Raw genomic sequence first — 19,661 nt, 5'->3', positions numbered from 1 at the left:
CTTGGAGATACATTCACATTGAATTATAATTGATGGAACGGCCAAGAGGGCCTCCGGGGACTCCACATCATCCATGAAGACCCCACGTGCTGCGCACGTGACGCACAAACACGCCGCGTCCTCGGTTCGGTATAGCGCGGCTCTCTGGCTTCAAATTGAGCGACCCGTGCTGTTTATTCATTCAAGCGATCGGCAATGACGAGCATTGCTTGTAAAAGAGCGTTCGCCATTTGTGAGGCGGGACGATTAGACAGCGATTATTCCAAGGAGCTTCCTGATCTTTGCGTGAAAGTTGGTGGTGGAGGTCGGATGGGGAGAGGGTGGGAGGGAGGGCGTGGGGTTCTGGTGGAGTCCGGGGGTTGGAGGGGCCTCCCCCTCCACCCGGTGCTGCCAGCAGCTGCTGGCCGGACTGTGCAGTGGCTTTCGGGCGTACATGAGATGGATCATCTGCTCATTACTTCCTTGCGCCGAGGCCCATACCAACCACGCTACTTCGGCTCGATGAGGCCTTGACAAATGAACGAGATTTTATTCACTTCGAATGCGATTTGTCGAAAGAAAAGCCAATAGAAGGGAGGAGTAAAAAATAGGTAAAAAAAACAAGCTTTTCAATGCACGCATTTTTTGGGGACTCAAAAGTGTAAAATATATTATTTTGACTCCGGAATTCATTAAATTTGATGTGCTCAATAAAAGTTGTTGGCTTGCATAAAGACATTTTTTTTAAAGGCCAAAGGAAACTCCACCGCGTCGGTCGGGCCCCGCCGGGCCCCCGCCGACCGAGTGACGCCCCCCCCACACCACGCTCGCGCCCTCTCTCGTAGCGGCACCCACGGGCGTCGCACGGACGCCGCGAGAGGCGGAGGGAAGAGGAGGAGGAAAAGGCCTTGCCTCAACACTGCCTCGTAGCGGCACATACGGGCGTCGCACAGACGCCGTGAGAGGCAGAAGAAGGCAGGACGGGCAGGGGGTCTTGACAGCCAAGATGTTGAAGATTCACTCTTTTGAACGCCCCCCGGGCTCCCCTTTATAATTAGTATTACACGCTGTTATTTAACTCACTCTGTCTGTTGTCGTCGTCGTTGTCGTATGCTCAAATATTGTCACTCAATTTTAACCCACTTTCCAATGTGGTATCAACTGCAAACTTGGTATACTTATGTCATACTGATGACAATACTATATTCTATCATTAAAAAAATGAAACCATCTTTTTTATATGTTATGTTTCGCCTTGGCTCTAATTGTCCACGCTCAACTGACGTTGGCTGTAAATCACCACGGTCCTTACGTTATGGCAAGCCTCGGGGCCACTTCCTGGAGTCGTGGAGTTCTGCCATTACTCGTACGGTACATTTCATTAAAGAGTGTTTTTAAAAAAATATTTTTAAAATATTACTTATTATCCCCCTGACCTCAAAAGCCCGGGGTCGCGTCGTACAGCGCGGCCAATCGTGCCGCATGCCTGTGGGTGCTGCTTGGTCTGTCGCCGTCACTTGGATCCCCGCGTGGCTGGTCACCCCGTGGTGCCCTTATATAACTCAACGTTTAACCTCCTCACGCCGGCTTGTGCCCGCCGTTGACCCTGGCCATTGACCGAGCAACCCAACGTCCCTACCAGCTCCCTCCGCAGGAATGTGTTTACGCTACTCATACGAGAGAAGAGTGCTGGGATTAAACGGATCGATCATCGGACTGAAATTGATACAGGGGATGTGGCGAGAGGGATTTTAGTGAAAATCAAACTAAAAAGCTACGTAGTTTTACGTAATTTTAAGCTAAGTAATGTTACGTAATTTAAGCTAAGTTATTTTATTTTCCTAGGTAAGCCCACTGAGCTTTACCTGCACGGTTTTAAAATACCTGGGCTGACCGAGAAATATGTTCGGGCTTGGCCTGCAATGGAAAATGTTGCGACCCGATCCGTGCCACAGGAAACCCATTGCATCTCCAGTGACACGGGTCGTAGTTCCTGGCTATCCGAGCCAGGCTCGTGCTTCCTGAACCGGTTTGGAGCTATCCGAGCCCGGTCGTGCCGAGGCTATCTCAGCTCTGTATCGTGAGTATAAGTAGCAGCGTCTGGCAGTGAAATCAACAACAACCGCCATTCACCACCACTCAGTGGCGGTGACGTCATTGAGTGGTGCCAGGCTATGTGCACGTTATGATCACCGCCGGTGTCTCCCTCCACCTGCTGTTGTTGATATGGCGACTTGCTGCTGCTGGAGTGTTGTTGCCCGTGTCCGAGTCAAACCATCCCGCGGATGCGGTGAGCGACCACCGTGCAGCTGCCCAACCGGTCTCGTCTCACCCATCAACTCGCTCGCCCACCTACTCACCCGCTCACTCACCCATTCACTCACCCACTCTCACCTGCTCACTCACTCACGCACCCCACTCACATACTCACAAAACTGACCCACTCGCCACCGTGCATGCAGGTCACAACAACACACTGTTCCACATTGGAATTTCCTCCCGTCATCATCGCTGTCCCAAGCTCTCGACATATAATACACACTTCTGATATAAACCACCGTGCGTAGCCAACAGTACTCATTGGAGGTGCGGAGGGGGGGCAACAAACTAAACACCAAAAGCAGTAAAGAACAACGTGTTCACTCATCTCTTGTAACTGTAATCGTGCTGTTTGTTTCTGGCCGCTTGTTCTTTTGGGCCTCTGGGCCTGTGCTAAGCAACACTTAAATGAACCTTTCCAAATCATGGCAGTGCGCTTACAAAGTGAACAAGTGATTGGTGATACTGCGTTAGCTGCGGTGCACAAGCACATGTAATGAATAAGGGCCATTGCCCGAAACGTCGCCTGCTATTGTAGTATGTATCCGTTGAAGGCCACGCATTGTTAATGACAAACGTGTTCAGTGTTCTGATGATGCAGTGCGATGGTGCACTGTGAAAATCACACCTCGATACCCTTGCAAACGAGATGTTCAGTATCTTCTCACAACGCTCCCCGTCACTGCTGGGGGTTTCGTTAACGACTCATGAACATCTGCGGTTGGTTTTTAAAAAATACTTTAATGTTCATATTCTCATTATTCAGCTTTAATAATCATACACTAGCATGACAGTTCAGATTTGGTAGAACATCAGGGCTTCATAAGAACATTCCGACAGATAAACAGACGGGACAGGCACGGATACATCACCTCCTCCAGCGTGACCCCTCCACAGGGATCCGGGACTTTAATTTATTTGAGTTTTCATTTTGTCTAGATTTGAAGCTTTCGTGACTGCAAGGATTCATATTCTTGACTTTACCGAAAAAACCTAAGAATATTTCATTTTGTCGTTTGTTTTATATTTTGACCTGCAGGAGGCAGAGATAGAACAAAGTGCGAAGCTCAATTTGCACATTCTACCTTGAGCGTCATGAACACTGAACACTGGGAAAATAACGAAGAGTGAAAAGCGGCACTTTTGTGGTTCGAATCAGTGGTGGAGCTGTGACTCGTGGTCAGTCGGCATGCTGGTAAGTGGTAGGGCTAGGATTTGCTTAACCTGTTCACTATGTATGTACGTTGAACTTCTTTCACACTGTACATAGATAACCGTGATAATCTGTTCGCTATGTACAAGAAGTCGGTTGGCTCGTGGTTTCGGGTCAGACACTGCTCGTAGCTGGTGAGCTAGGTTTGATTGCCTAGGGCTGGACTTTGGAGGTTGAAATGTAGGAATAGATTAATATCTCCACATGTACATTTATAATTGTATGCAAATGTGATGAGGCTGTAAGGGTCAGAACAAACGAGGTGAACAGTTACAGAGCAGACGTGCAAGAGCAATCGAGATGGACTAGACGCACGGTACAAAGGAACGCGGCACGCAGCATTGCAAGAGACACCAACGCACAGACGAGGCAGACAAAGCGGACAAACTAGAAAATACAAATAAGATGAACAACATAGTGTAGCCAGTACTAATGAGACCATGAGAACGAGGCAGTACAGTGACATGCAGTGTGGATGAGACAAACAGTACCGACCAGACAGGTACAGACAGCACTTTCTCAACCAAACAAGTGGCTAAGAGTCAGAGTCAGTGGCTTGCATCCAATGGTGGCGAGTTCAAATCTTGGTTGGGGGCTGACTCAGCCGATCACCCCCCTGGGGTTGATAAAATAAGCACCACTTTGTGGGGAGGTCATCAGTGATAGACTCGCCCCTTTCATAGGAATGTGGAATATTCCCACTAACTCAGGGCTGTAAACAGTTGATGAGCTCCACCCCAGTACCAACTGAGCCAGAAATCACTTTAACTCTGAAAGACAGCACAATGAAGACAATACAAGTGACATGGGCAATGAAGACAAGACACTACGACCAATCAGAAAAATAAGGAATCGATTTCTGAATCAAATAATGACAAGAAATTGTGACATTTGAATGGTGTGCATCGGAGAATGGTGACATGCCTGGACATCAAAGAGACAGCGCCTCCACTGGTGATGGGGAATCTGTGAGATTATCCGTGTGGGCAGCAAGCCCAAGCCACCACCACCCTGGCTTTTACGCAGTGGCCTAGATTCATGATACACACGCTTGACTTTGGTGGCCTCAGCAATTATATTACTACAACGTAATTCTATGAATAATCTGGCTGCAAGGTGGTGTCGCTGTAAGAGCTCTTGACTTACAATTACAAAGTTGAAATTTCACATCCCTGTCAGAGAGGGATTTAGTCCATCCCCCCAGGGGCATTTTAAGTCGGTGCCACTTCATGGGATGTCAGCAGTGGTTGATCTAACGTGGCCACGTGTGACAGGCCAAAGGCGCTGTGTTTGCGGCTGGAGTTTGAAGAGGAAAATTGCGCCTTGAGAGATTACTTGGTCGGTTGTTGGTTGTGGGCTTGTTGGTTGTGGAATTGTTGGTTGTGGACATGTTGGTTGTGGACTTATTGGTTGTGGAATTGTTGGTTGTGGAATTGTTGGTTGTGGAATTGTTGGTTGTGGAATTGTTGGTTGTGGACTTGTTGGTTGTGGAATTGTTGGTTGTGGAATTGTTGGTTGTGGAATTGTTGGTTGTGGAATTGTTGGTTGTGGACTTGTTGGTTGTGGAATTGTTGGTTGTGGAATTGTTGGTTGTGGAATTGTTGGTTGTGGAATTGTTGGTTGTGGACTTGTTGGTTGTGGAATTGTTGGTTGTGGACATGTTGGTTGTGAACTTATTGGTTGTGGAATTGTTGGTTGTGGAATTTTTGGTTGTGGAATTGTTGGTTGTGGAATTGTTGGTTGTGGACTTGTTGGTTGTGGAATTGTTGGTTGTGGAATTGTTGGTTGTGGAATTGTTGGTTGTGGAATTGTTGGTTGTGGACTTGTTGGTTGTGGAATTGTTGGTTGTGGAATTGTTGGTTGTGGAATTGTTGGTTGTGGAATTGTTGGTTGTGGACTTGTTGGTTGTGGAATTGTTGGTTGTGGAATTGTTGGTTGTGGACATGTTGGTTGTGGAATTGTTGGTTGTGGAATTGTTGGTTGTGGGTTGTGGAATTGTTGGTTGTGGACTTGTTGGTTGTGGAATTGTTGGTTGTGGACATGTTGGTTGTGGAATTGTTGGTTGTGGAATTGTTGGTTGTGGAATTGTTGGTTGTGGAATTGTTGGTTGTGGAATTGTTGGTTGTGGACTTGTTGGTTGTGGAATTATTGGTTGTGGAATTGTTGGTTGTGGGCTTGTTGGTTGTAGAATTGTTGGTTGTGGACTTGTTGGTTGTGGAATTGTTGGTTGTGGACATGTTGGTTGTGGAATTGTTGGTTGTGGAATTGTTGGTTGTGGAATTGTTGGTTGTGGAATTATTGGTTGTGGAATTGTTGGTTGTGGGCTTGTTGGTTGTGGAATTGTTGGTTGTGGACTTGTTGGTTGTGGAATTGTTGGTTGTGGACTTGTTGGTTGTGGAATTGTTGGTTGTGGGTTGTGGATTTGTTGGTTGTGGACTTGTTGGTTGTGGAATTGTTGGTTGTGGAATTGTTGGTTGTGGAATTGTTGGTTGTGGAATTGTTGGTTGTGGACTTGTTGGTTGTGGAATTGTTGGTTGTGGAATTGTTGGTTGTGGATTTGTTGGTTGTGGACTTGTTGGTTGTGGAATTGTTGGTTGTGGAATTGTTGGTTGTGGACTTGTTGGTTGTGGAATTGTTGGTTGTGGAATTGTTGGTTGTGGATTTGTTGGTTGTGGACTTGTTGGTTGTGGAATTGTTGGTTGTGGAATTGTTGGTTGTGGAATTGTTGGTTGTGGATTTGTTGGTTGTGGAATTGTTGGTTGTGGAATTGTTGGTTGTGGATTTGTTGGTTGTGGACTTGTTGGTTGTGGAATTGTTGGTTGTGGAATTGTTGGTTGTGGAATTGTTGGTTGTGGACATGTTGGTTGTGGACTTGTTGGTTGTGGAATTGTTGGTTGTGGAATTGTTGGTTGTGGAATTGTTGGTTGTGGATTTGTTGGTTGTGGACTTGTTGTTTGTGGAATTGTTGGTTGTGGACTTGTTGGTTGTGGAATTGTTGGTTGTGGAATTGTTGGTTGTGGAATTGTTGGTTGTGGATTTGTTGGTTGTGGAATTGTTGGTTGTGGATTTGTTGGTTGTGGAATTGTTGGTTGTGGAATTGTTGGTTGTGGAATTGTTGGTTGTGGATTTGTTGGTTGTGGATTTGTGGGTTGTGGAATTGTTGGTTGTGGATTTGTGGGTTGTGGAATTGTGGTTGTGGACTTGTGGGTGCGGGAGACGTTTGAAATAGAATAAACACAATGAATTACACAGTGTAACAAAATACAACGCACAGAAATACAATAATAACACAAACAGGAAATAAAAACAATAAATGAAATAAAATACAGCCGGGAAGACCGATCACGCATATGGGTTCTGTAATGATTGTCAGCATGCGTGTTGTCCTCGGGACTGTTTAATCAGCGATAATGACGCTACCCTCTCAGCCGCACCACGAGACCTCACACATAATGACTTCATCACCTTGGCCGACAAGGCTTATCCTTTAAGCGCTGGTTTTGATCTCTAACTTTTGGAGTCGTGCATAGAGTAATTCAAAAATAGCAACAAGGCTTTATATATGTAAAAAAATGATTTATTCATTTGGGATGAACTTGATGCTGATTACTGCGACTCCAAACCCCAGCCCCCGCTACACACAGATAAACAGACCAAGATGAAGCATTAACACTTTCAACCCTAGTTGGAAAACTTAAACAAAAAATCATCTAAATTACTCCATGACATGATTACATTGAAATCACGCATTATTGTATGTGTGCCGCGTACACAGAAGGTGCAATGGCTGACCAAGTTAGCTGCTTTGTGCGGCTAATTGGTCAGCCCGGACACGAGTGGGGTGTGTGACATGACCTCGGAAGCACGACCCAGGAACACGTGACGTGTCTGATGGATGACCTGACCGAGTTCCCTCCAGCCAAAATATTGTTCTCCATCACCAACTGTCAAAGCCACGCTCTCAGGCTGTCACGCGTGAGAATGTGACATCATGGACCTCACGTGAGAGAACGTGACATCATAAACCTTGCCAGCCTGGAAATAGACCTTGGAGGCCGTGGCTGTGGTCCCGTGGGACTACTGAGCTGGTGTGGTTGTTCCACCGAAGGGAGCCCTCCACGAAACTTCCGGACGCTAGCGGGTCGCATAAGCACGGTTACCCCACGAGTACTTCCAGTGGCTGGAGGGGTGACCTGAAGCCATTTACGTATGAATCAAAAATCATTGGTTGGTTCCAGCACGTGCGGTTGCTCCTTTGCTCCATCTGAAATCAGAATCTTTATTTTTCCTGGAGAAATTCGATGAGCTATAAAGCTCTTTTCACAGATGTCCAGTAATCATCATGCCGCCTGCTGGGCTCCGCCAGACCAGTTCTCCACTGCCTCCACCAGTGCAGGCCAATTACTCAAGGGGTCTCTTTGTAAAGGCTGTGGATCTCTGGCCAGTCACTGCCAGTTCATTACAGTTTCGCAGTGGGTCTGCATGTGAGGCGTGAGGCTATGAGTCTTTTTTTTAGCCTGCAGGTATCTATGTGAGTCGATGAGCCTCTGTTAGAAAGTGCTGATGATGAAGCCACTGTCTGCGCATTCAAGTGTATCAATGGGTCTCTGCACGTCTGTGGGTCTCATTGCGAGTTTATTGGTCTCTTTGTCAGTGTATGAGTCTGTATGTGAGTGAGTCCTGTGTGAGTCTATCTCTATGTGAGCCTATGGGTCTCTGAGAAAGCACCTATGAGGACGAAGCCACTGCCAGTTTTCGGAATTAAATTTTTTCAGTCGATCCGCCTACACACGTTATCACCCGAGGCCGGGAAACCCGGAGTGGAGTTTGTTTACACTCCTCAACCTAGATCCGAGGGAGAACCAACCTCGCCAGCGGCAGTCCACGCTGCGTTACGGACGCCGTGGCGAGCAGGCACATATAACGAGACGGAGGACGGGGGTCACGACGCGGAAACAACATCCGTTAAAAGGAGGAGGAATGCACCTTGCCGAGTGGCACATTGACAGTGAACCGAAAGCCAAAACGGGAAAAGAACACGTTATTGCTTTTAAAAATGGAGAAAGTTGAAGCAAATTCCCCACTGACACTCTCACGAGCTCACGTGTCCACGTGCATGGCCCAAACAGAACAGCAATGCACAGCGAACAGAGAACATCCACCAAGAGGGGAGGGGGAAGGGTTCACGTAAGGTGCAAAATTGGTAATTGCCCAGTTTATAAATTATCGTATTAGTTTAATTATAAATTACACAACTATAATAATTTCACTCTGTATAGTACATATTGTCCCTTTACCGTTTCATACATTGGCCTCTGTTGTATGTTTTAGTATTCATTTCTGTACAATAATACTTTAAATAGTCTGTGCCTTTACATTCAGACATTCATTAGTACATTGCATTACCAATTAACAGCTTCACAAATGCCCGTCCCAGTGCCACGCCGCAACAAGCCGCGAGCTAACGGCGTCGCCTCGCTCCTGTCAGCCAATGAGAGTCTGTCCTGCTTCCACCAACCACGAGCCGACCATCGTTTCGCCCTTGGCCCACAAGTCTTAGCTTTGTCGGTCTAGCGTGGGTGGCACGCCACTCCCCGAGTGTTTAATTGTGCACTGCCCCAGTTGTGGTTGGGGGGCGATGCCCTACCAACTTCTTTCCTGTACGGAGGTTGTGATATAGAGCAGCCAGGTTGAACATATTTCGCACCACTCCAAGGACCAGGATGGGTGGGTGGGTGAGTAGTTGAGTCATCGACAGGGACTCTAAAGCAGCCTTGCAGATGAGCGGTGATTGAGGCTGAGAGTTCAGGTTCTGACCCACGTCCGTTCGCCGCCCTGGCGCGCTGGCGAGCTCCCGAGGTGGGGCACCTCCGCCACGAGTGGGGCTAGGAGGGGTGGTGTGGTCGTCTTGGCTCGTCACGGTTATGTATAGGGCCACGCACGCACGCACGCGTGCGCTGGTTAGGTTGAGACCCACCGTTGGAAGTCCTTGCAGCGGAGGTAAAACATGCTGCAGGAGACTCGAGCGATGACGCAATATTGAAGCAAAAATAAATAATAATCGTAATACGCGTGTAGAGACAGATATATATATACACATTATGCAAAGTTCACGAACGAATTGGAATAAGCCATCGCTGAAATTCCCGGGACGTCCACTCATCTAGCGAGGAGGGAGGAGGCTGCGTGAAGTGGTTGCAGGTGCGACAACACGGTCCCTGCTGCACGAGTTTGCTGACACGAGCAGACCAGTGCGCTGCCGCAAAGTGCGGTTCTCTGCCATGGAGGGAACTTTTGCTGGCTTTGCAAGCAGAATATTAATTCCAATAAGTGCTGTTTATTTCAATATAAGTACTTTGTAAAATCGACAGGTCTGACAAATCGCAGTCCACCACGCCAGAAGTGACCAATCAAGATCGGGATGTGATCGTGAGGTCAGCCACTGCTGCCACCACCAGCTCCTTGCTGCCAATGCTCTCTCCCCTTCGCCAGATCCCGCAACTTCACCAAAGTCGACACGCAACATCCAAGATATACCCTAACAGTCTCTGACCATCCTCTTCCAGGTCTCTATCATATATATTGTTTTTCTTTAAAAGCAGTGTTATTGACGAATGCATGACTGTTAGTCGATTCGCGTGTGGCGAGGTAAAATGTGGATACACCCAACGTTTTCAAGACGCGCGGTCAACGTGGACGAGTAGACCAAGTGCCATCGAGAATTCGCTCGAGCGGTGGTGTGCGCGAGCGGGCGTAGCGCCGCCGTACGTTTGCGTTTGCCTCAATGGGGAGTCGGTGATTTTGTCGGTGGTGATTAAACCGGGTTACCAGCAGCTGCCCGCCTGAAACTGGCTTTCTCGCTCATGGGCACAGCTGGAATTTGCACTGGGAAGACTTAAAAACAAAGCATCTTTCACCATCACAGCAAGGTGTGACACGGGGACAGGGAGACATGCGGACACGTGCAGGCTACACCGGAGACATCGAGACAAGCCCACAGAGACACGAGCAGCACACAGACAGACAGGACGCATCGGAGTCTGTACACCCGCACTCTGCGCCCATTGTATTCACGAGTATGTAAAACACGGCTCTAGTTTGATACGGGCCGTGGCAAAACAAGGACAGACACGGCTAAACATCACTTGCTTCTCTCCAAGAAGTGTGTTGACTTGCACGTTATGTGAAGGTCAACGATCTCTCGGATAATCGCGCGATACTTTATTGCACCCGACCATGTGTCCCGTATCGCGCACAGCCATCCATTCAATTCGCTACCTCCCTCGCGTAAGGCGAGTCGGACCGTTCATTCGCTACAACTCTCATTGTTCTGTTGGCTGGCTGGAGGCCACCAAATCTTTGCAGTGTCTTCCTGATTTTTTATTTAAATGACCGTTTACTATCAGTAACTTCTCAGCCCAGTATTTTCATATTGGCTCATATTGCACTCGTGTTTGATAATTCATTTTGTTACTCTAGGAAAAAGCCTCTGATGTGTCTCAAGGTTTCTGCATTGGGATGTTTGGCCAATTGCCTCGAGTTTTCGGGCGTGGCAGGAGACCACTGTGTTCACCCCTACGACGGGACAGCACTCAAAACTCTGCACAGATGACCTATCAGACACCTACTCCTGCCAGCTCAATTGGGTCGGAAATCACTTTGCCCATTACATGTCGTTAATTGCGCATCGCAGCTGTATTTTGTTGTGGCTGCTGTTATTGGTTTACAGTTTGTCATTACCACGTCGTAAAAGTCTGCAGACTTCACAACTGCATTATGGCGAGGGGTAAGAAGTCTTCACCGCCTATCTGTGTACGAGGTCACGGCGGTGTCACTCCTGTCACAGCCACTCTGCCCTGGTTACAATGATCCCTTCATCCCAGCGATGTAAAAACTAAACCTGAAAAGAGAATAAAAACGGACAAGGGGATTGCGCAGAGCCCCGATGTGGGGCTCGTGATAGGAATGGTTTCAGAGGTAGGGCCAGTGATGGGGACTGGTTCCGTGTATGTATGTTGCACTTCTTTCACACCGTACGTAGCCAACCATGCTAATCAGGTGCGGGGGAAGGACACTAGATTAAACACAAAACGCAGTTCTAAAGAATTGAGTTCTCAATGTAGATGTAAAAGTGCATACCTCCAGTGGCTTCCTAATATTGGAAGGAAGAGCGTCCCAGACGGCCGGTAGTGTGGGTAGGGTTCGGGGCTGGTCTCATCTTAGAGGCTAGTTGGTTCGTGTGCTTAGGACGAGAGAGTTATGTCAGCAAGTGTGGTTGAGGTAAGAAATAGGAGTACTGTTTGGGGCTGCTTGGCCAGCGTGCTAAGTGCTATGGTTAGGGTTATGGGTAGGGCCAGTGCTTGGGGCTGTTTCGGGTTACTGGTGAGGGCAAGCGTTTGGGTAGAGTGCGATTGTGTTTAGAGGTGGTATCTAGTTATTGTGGTTAGGGTTGGGAGCAGGTGTAGAGTCGAGTTGACTGTCGTGGTTAGGCTCTCGGCAGAGCTACTGGATATGTGTGCTTAGCTAGTTAGCATCAAGAGTTGGGCTAACGTTTATGTTGGCAGTGCAGTTTGGGTCTGGGGTTGGGGTCACGGTCAGGGGTGGTGGCCTCGTGTACTCCTCCTACCCCTTACATTTGGCAGGATTTTTTGTTTTACCTTTTTGTTCAGTTTTCTCTTTTGGCATTCACAACAGCATCATCATCACCACCACCATGACCACCACCATTATTAGCATAAACACCACCCCAAGAAACACAACCACCGCCACTGTTATCGGAGTCGTCTCGACAAGAGCTCGGCAAGCGATGGGCGAGGTGAACCGTGAGCAGACCACAGGCGGATGGGACGTATGATTAGCATACTCGGATCAGGGGGCGGCTTTGTTGTGGGGGCATGGAAAGTAAAATAAAAAATCGTTACAAACGGAAAGGAACCTGCGCGTGGATCTAAGCGTCTGTGGTGTCAGTTGTTTTGTTTTCGTAGCCGGGTGCCAGAGCCTCGCGTCTCCGCCGTTACGGTGAACGGTTGTGAAGGTGAAGCGACCATGGAAATGGTCGTTAGGTCAGTGTGAGATGGTGGAGGGGAGGAGGGGTCGAGACGAAACGAGGGGTAGCGCGCACGAATGCGAGTGTGAGTATATGTGTGTACATGTATGATAGAGAATACAGATGCATGTGTGTGTATGCATCTGAATGACTGAGCACCAGTGTGTGTGTTTGTGGAGGGCAGTTGATGCATTCTACACCATTATAACTAGTATTTAAAGCGAGCATTAGCAATGCATGAGATTGATACTTTAACGATGTTACAGGACCTCCCGTTGCGACTGGTATTCGGATGAACCACCATTGTGGTAACAGAGCGAGCATGCCGATATCCAGGACCCGATCATCTGGGCTCCTGGGAAGATCTTGCGGGAAGCGTTTCCATTTGCCGTTCACTCTCGTTCATTATGAAACGTATCCTCCACAAAGTGCTTCCTTTTTTGTCTGATGAGGAATGGAATGAGAAGAGGAGAGGGCTGTTCGCTGGCTGCTTGCTCTGGTCAATTTTCATTCCCATCCGCTGCCGGCGATGGCTAGGGATGACCATCGGGAGAGGCGGTGCAAATGCTTGTGAAGCTTGTTTTCGGCGTATCTCTGCGGAGCTAATGAAATGAAACAAACCAACACAAAAAGCCCAAATGTCCCATTTACATATGCATAATTTGCAGCTCCGCTGATAAAAGTATGAAAGTAAAGTGTTTACATTCTGCTTGTGAGTTTTGTGCGACTGGAGTAGGTTTTTTGTGTCGATTATTCCTCCTGACGGGACGGATTATTGCACGCTGTTGTCATTCCAAACCAGCAAAAAGGCATGTCGCGACAAAACTAAGCATCCTCAAGTGTGAAACAAACAAACGCGGGCGACAACAGCGGCAACTCGTAATGTTCGCTGCGAGCTTTATTAGCGTGCCAATAATTATCTCAATTCCCGAGAGGTTTTCCCTTCCAGCACCGTGGAACCACGCACGGATCGTGGTGGCGTGCGTTTCCGAGGATTAAGCCGGTAATCGGGCAACATTACGTGCCTTATTGGGAGGCGAAGATGCCATCCTCCCATCAGAAAACACCACTCTCAGTCTTACTTCGGGGATAATTCATCGGAATCGGCTCACTGCACAGGATTTGTAAGATGAATTAAAGATTAATTAAACACAATTTATTTCCGCCACTGTAGTCATCCATTGCCGTTTCCTCTTTCGCATCGGCAGCCAACCGAACGATACCCGGTTGCCCATAATATAATGCCCACCGTTTGTCTGTATCCCTGAATTTAACAGAATGGATACAAAAATAATTGAATGAAGATGGGAGAAAAACACCAGCAAAAGCATCCTCCGGGGCAGTTCCCAGGAAGGGCTCTCGCGTCTCATTGGACTATCAGTGCGCGTGCCGCGTAATGGCACCCATCATGCCGGCTCCTCCAGCCGCGCCGGCACTTCCCGCACGCTCGCCCCACACGGCACCTCCCACACCCTCGCCCCACACGGCACCTTCCGCACACTCGGCCGGTACGGCACCAACCGCCCGCCACGCACGGCGGCGACGATTCAGCTTCTCTACACCGCCGGCTAGTCGCGTGGCACCACCACTCGCCGAGTTGGTTTTCACGTCCCGCGTTGGGTGGAAGGGGGGCGCTCTCACATGCTGGTCTCGCACACGGTTGACAGCGCGTCTGCGTCTTCGGTGGCGTCTCCCTCCGGCGCCAGGAGCACCTTGTGATCGAGCGGCGCCGACGTGGCGCGCACGTGGTTCTGTCCATACCCGGGCTCCGCGACGTGGCCATCGAAGCGGCGGGCGGTGGCCGGAGGCAGCGCCGCCTCCACGTGGTTGGCTTCTCCCTGGGAGGCCGCGCGGGTTTCCCGGACGGCACCGCCGTCGTCGCAGAAGTGGGACCTGGACGGTCTCGCCGCACCGTCCCCAGTGCCGCCGGCGCTGTTGTCGTCATTCTCCCTCGACGGCAGCATGCCAGAGTTGGGCTGCTTCGCGGCTGCCTCGGCCGTATTTCCGCCCGGTTGCGTGGCACCGAGGGACGACCCAGACAGACCCTTCCCCACGGCACCCAGTGCCAGCGGCTGCGTGCTCAGCTCCGCCAGGCTGCTCCAGCCCTTGTTGCTCCACGGATTCGCCGCGGTGGTGGCGGCAGCAGGATGCACGGGGCGGCTCCTGATGCTGCCGCAGGCCTCTCTCTGAGCGCTGCCAAAAGGAGCCTTGTGGTGCTGCTGACGCTGGAGCGGGGTGTGCGCGTCGCCGACGTGCCAGCTGGACCGCACCCCTGCCGGCAGCTTGGTCCATGGCGTGACGCCCTTGCCGCACTCGCTGATAATGGGCAGGGGCTTGGGCCGTGGATCGCCGGCCACTTCGGACAGGCCGGACATGAAGCTGAGTGGGCGGTCGCTGTCCAGGAACTCGGAGGTGCAGCTTGTGAAGCTGTCGACGCTGGAGAAGCTTCGCATCTCTGGGTGCTGCTCTCTGCCCATGCTGCCTGTCAGCCCCTGGAAGTGCAAGTCCGAGGAGACGGTGGGCAGCGGGCCCGTCCGCCCCTCTGCGACCATTGGAGGCCGCTCCCCCGAGCTCGCGGACAGGGTCATCGGGTCCACGGGGGGCCGAGACTTTGCCATCTCGTCGAACATCTCCTCCAACCGCTCCACGCTCAGCCTTTGTGAGTCTCCGGGCACTGGGTTCGAGGTGGTGCCAGCAAAGTCGGTCGATGCCGCAGCCGCCGCCTCCACGTTATCGGTCGCCTCCGTAGCCCGCTTTTCCCGCGGGCTGGGTGACTCGCTCGTCTTGAGCTCGAGGGATTTGACTGAGCCAGTCTCCACGAGGGAGGTCACAGAGCGACGCCCCCATTTCCAGCGGCCTGGCGAGCGCTGCTGCTGCAGCAGAGCATCGGCCTCCTTCTCCTTGTGCACCTCGATGCTGGAGCCGTGGCGCTGAGACATGTCGGACAGCTCCAGGCCACGGGCGCATGCCTCCTTAGAGTTCATCGACACGATGCTGCCATTGCGCTTGGCTCGCTCGAGCGCCTCACGCCGTTTCACCGCCTTCTCCTGCCGCTTCTGTTCCTTGTAGAACTCGCTGAAGTTGTTTACGATGATGGGGATGGGCAGCGCGATGACGAGCACGCCCGCGATGCAGCAAAGGCCACCCACGATCTTGCCGAGCAGTGTCTGTGGGTAGATGTCCCCATAGCCCACCGTGGTCATGGTGATGGTTGCCCACCAGAAGGATGCCGGGATGCTCTTAAACTTGGTGTCTTGCTCGTCCTTCTCGGCAAAGAATACGAGGCTGGAGAAGATCATGATGCCCATGGCGAGGAAGAGGATGAGCAGGCCGAGCTCGTTGTAGCTGCGGCGAAGCGTGAAGCCCAGCGACTGGAGGCCCGTTGAGTGGCGAGCCAGCTTGAGGATCCTCAAGATCCTCATGATTCTGAAGATCTGGACGACGCGACGCACATTCTGGAACTGCAGCACACTCTTGTTGGACTCGGTGAGGAAGATGGTGATGTAGTAGGGCAGGATGGCGAGCAGGTCAATGACGTTGAGAGCGCCCTTGAGCAGACGTGAGACCAAATTCAATTACAAAGAGGGGAAGAGCAGACAATCAGTGAATGCACATCAATATTCGTTTCTCTGAAGAAGAAGAATGTGACGAATGGACCTCTCGACATAATCTTTAAGGAATACGCGTTCCTGTTGAGGAATCACTGCAACACACGTGGAACTTTTACAAGGTATGCCCTTGTGATATCCGAGATCATTAAAATAGCATTAACTCATCGTTTATATTCGCCACATAGTACGGACAGAGCAAGTGACAAGGAGAGTGGAAATAGGTCGAGGCGTTAAATCATGAACATTTGCAAGAAAAATGACCAACATCTGACAAAAAAAGTAATAATAAGAATGCCCTGTATTTATGAAGAGGGTCCTGCGTTGGGATGTTTAGCCAATTCCGTTCACAAGTGTTTGGCGTTGTGTGGGAGGAAATTGGAGAACCCGGAGGACACACAACCACGCTGTACACGAGGGGGTGAATCTCAGCACTGCAATCTTCTGATCACAACTCGCAGCCCCCGAGCCTACAACACCTGGCAAGCTCTGGTGGTTTCCAAACCAAGTAATAACTAGGCTCAATCCTTCTTAAGCAGGCTGGTTTGTTCATAGTAGCAAATATATTATATTTTATGTGGCAACCCCCCACCCCTTGCACAGATGGTACACTCCAATATTACGCAGGAGCCAATGTAATCCAACATCAGTGAGTGAATCTGCAGTTATGATCCATCACAGTCCTCTGATGGAACAATCTCTCTAGCTGCTGCGAATTAGGGGCTGCACACGAGGAGCTCGTGTGCTCGAGCAGCATGGGTGGGCAACACCACGCCCGGCCAAATGTGTCTCTCCAGTGCTGATATTTACACGCATTTTTACGGCTGAGTCAACCTTGGGGGAGACCCATGACAAGTTCAGATAGTCGTTACCAGTGCTGACTGTGAACGTGAATCAGAGTGGGGTCGCTGCGGTGCTGGGTTTGTGTAATTATATATACACGGTGCACGCAGCGCCCTGCGCCAACCGCTGTGCCACCACTGCTGCCCACGGTGGGGCATGTACACGCAGGTGCGCGCCAGCGGCCGGAAGCTCTGCGGGTCTCACTTTGAAGAACTTCCATTTGTTGGGCGAGGAGAGGAAGCGCAGCATGTACTCGGTGGTGAACCACGCGATGCACACGGCCTCGACGTGCGCCAGGCTCGGGTTGTCCGTGAAGTGGCCGTACTCGTCCTTGTGCTGCAGCTCAGGCAGTGTGTTGAGCGACAGCGCGATCGTGGACAGCACGATGAACAGGATGGAGATGATGGCGAGCATCTGCGCACGCGTGCACGCACACACAGATTAGTGAGTTTGCGCCCACGCATGCACGTACACACACGCATATGCGTACGTGCACACACATACATTTTGGGCACGTACCCACAAATGGGTATTAAACATCAAGGCAGATTAGCATTGAATAATTGCACCAGGGCTTATCTGTTTACAACCCTGAGCCCGTGGTGAAAATACTACATTCCTATGGCCAGAGTAAATACACCTTCCGATGACTTTGTGCGACCACCAGCAGTGCGTGGGGCCATGCGTCAGGCGCCACTCGCCACTTCCCAACCTGTGGATTTTGTGCACTAAGCAAGTGGAGAGCTGCACGACTGCTGCGAGCGGAGAAAGGCACTCTGCCTTGTGTACATACGGAAGAACCCATTTCCGGAAACAATCATGCAATTAGTGTGGCCGTCGACAGAGCATTCATTCCCGCCTACCTAATGAGCTGAGCGCTATGAACTTCACACACGTGTAGTGACATCGCGGATGTCACTGTGTGACGCCGGCCCTAGCGAGGCACGGCGTGTGATGTATTGCCATCGCGGACACCCCGTACATGTGGGTGTAGTGCCAGCCCTAGAGGGGCTCGGTGAGCGCTGAGTGGCACCACGCTCGGCGTGCAGTGTGAGGGTGCCGGCCATGAATGGGGTTAATGTAGGCCATGGCACTCTAGTTGACCCTGGAAGGCACGTGACGGGCAAGATCTACACACGGGCCCCAAGTGGAGAGCTAGGGGTGGTCACGTGTTGGGCGAGATCCTGCTAGAGGATTCGAGAAGGTGGTCGTGGACAAGGGCGGAGCCAGCCACGACCCGTGAGGATATAAACCTGGTCCCCAGAGGGTCCGGGGGTCAGCGTTGCTGTTGTCAGCCTGAAGATCTACGTTCTACGTCCTACGTCCGAGAAGAGTCACCGATACGTGGACATGGACCCAAGCCGGGGTCCGGTCCGTTGTAGCTACTCCCAGTGTGATTAGTGTAGTTAGCCTGGTGGTTCACCACCATAGGCTGTGATCTGGTAAAGGGGCAGTTGCCCCTTTGTGTTGGTGTTAATAAATGTGTTTCCTCCAAAGAGTACGTCTGCGACTCAGTTGAATCCACTGCACGTGTAACAGGCGACAGATGACTCTAACCCAACCAGGGCCTCCAACTCTTTCTGAGCCAATGTCTGCACCTTGGTGACAGCGGTGGCATCAACAAGCCAAGAAAAAGCTGTGGGGCACCAAGCCGGTTCAGTGGCTCTGGATTCATGCCATGAGATATCAGATTACTTTAAAATCCCAATACATAGCATACACATCCAATTAGTCTCTCGTCTTTGTCTGCATCTCTCTTCTCTCAACTCACTATGCCTATTTTTATTCATGTTTCTCTAATCTCACTTCATCTATTGTCTATACCGCCCTTGTCATCTCACTAGGATTTGACAAATGGACATGGGGTTCCCCAAAATAAATTGCTCCTATAGGACTAGCACCACCACTGGTTGGTGATTTACATATGATTGATGAGTTACGTATGATTGATGATTTACATATGATTGATGAGTTATATATGTAAGTAAGTAATAAGAACATTTGATATTGCACAACCTTATAAGTCTAGTCCATCACGAATGCGCATCGACCACACTTTGAAAAAGGCTCTCTGAAACAGCACTGTTTTAAGTCTGCTGCGGAACTGGCTCAGACTCAGGGATGGATCCTGAACATGAGCTGGTAGCATGTTGCAGGTCTTTTGGCCGGAGACCCCAAAACTGCGCCGGCTGTGTATCGCACGCGAGGTTTACACGCGGCAGGTACAGCAGCAGGTCGCCGCGAGCCGCAGATCGTAGTCGGAGTCGATTTGGGTCTGTTGAAACTGGTACACGCTGATCGGCAAGATAGGATGGAGCAGACTGATGGAGACTCTTGAAGACGAGTCGGCATAATTTGTACGCAATCCTGTATCTAATCGGTAGCTAGTGCAGCTCATCACGTATCAAACTCGTGATTGGATCATGTTTTTGTTTTCTAACTATCAGACAAGATGCAACATTGATGAGTTGCATATGATTGATGATTTGCATACGATTGATGATTGGCATATGCATGTCAATAGGTTCCTAGTTTACGTTATGTATTTACCTGACGACCTGAGTTCGATATTCCAGCCACAGCAAACATCAGTGGTGACACGGATTGACACAAGGCTACACTTCGCAATTCTCATGAATACACGCAGACGACC

At 50.2% G+C, this 19,661-nt stretch overlaps 1 protein-coding gene across 2 annotated transcripts in view; it reads right to left on the bottom strand.

Annotated features, from left to right (window-relative positions):
• Positions 1-3,019: 3,019 nt before the first annotated feature.
• The window catches only part of LOC133344077 (potassium voltage-gated channel subfamily B member 1-like), a 106,270-nt gene continuing 89,628 nt past the window's right edge, over positions 3,020-19,661 (bottom strand). Inside the window, exons 1-3 of one of the 2 annotated variants that reach the window (XM_061554023.1) lie at positions 19,559-19,631; positions 17,213-17,422; positions 3,020-16,105 (exon numbers count right to left, since the gene is read on the bottom strand). In XM_061554023.1, the coding sequence (XP_061410007.1) occupies positions 14,195-16,105; positions 17,213-17,422; positions 19,559-19,597 (2,160 nt within the window). In that variant the 5' untranslated portion in view covers positions 19,598-19,631 and the 3' untranslated portion in view covers positions 3,020-14,194. Of the gene's footprint in view, positions 16,106-17,212; positions 17,423-19,558; positions 19,632-19,661 lie in introns of those variants that run through there. The other variant, XM_061554021.1, reaches the window with a different exon arrangement.

This window comes from Lethenteron reissneri, chromosome 19, assembly GCF_015708825.2.
Source record: "Lethenteron reissneri isolate LAM-NWPU_2019-01 chromosome 19, ASM1570882v1, whole genome shotgun sequence".
In the NCBI taxonomy this organism is placed as follows: Eukaryota; Metazoa; Chordata; class Hyperoartia; order Petromyzontiformes; family Petromyzontidae; genus Lethenteron; species Lethenteron reissneri.
Note: the sequence above shows the minus strand (reverse complement) of the source record. Positions and strands in the feature narration are given on the sequence as shown.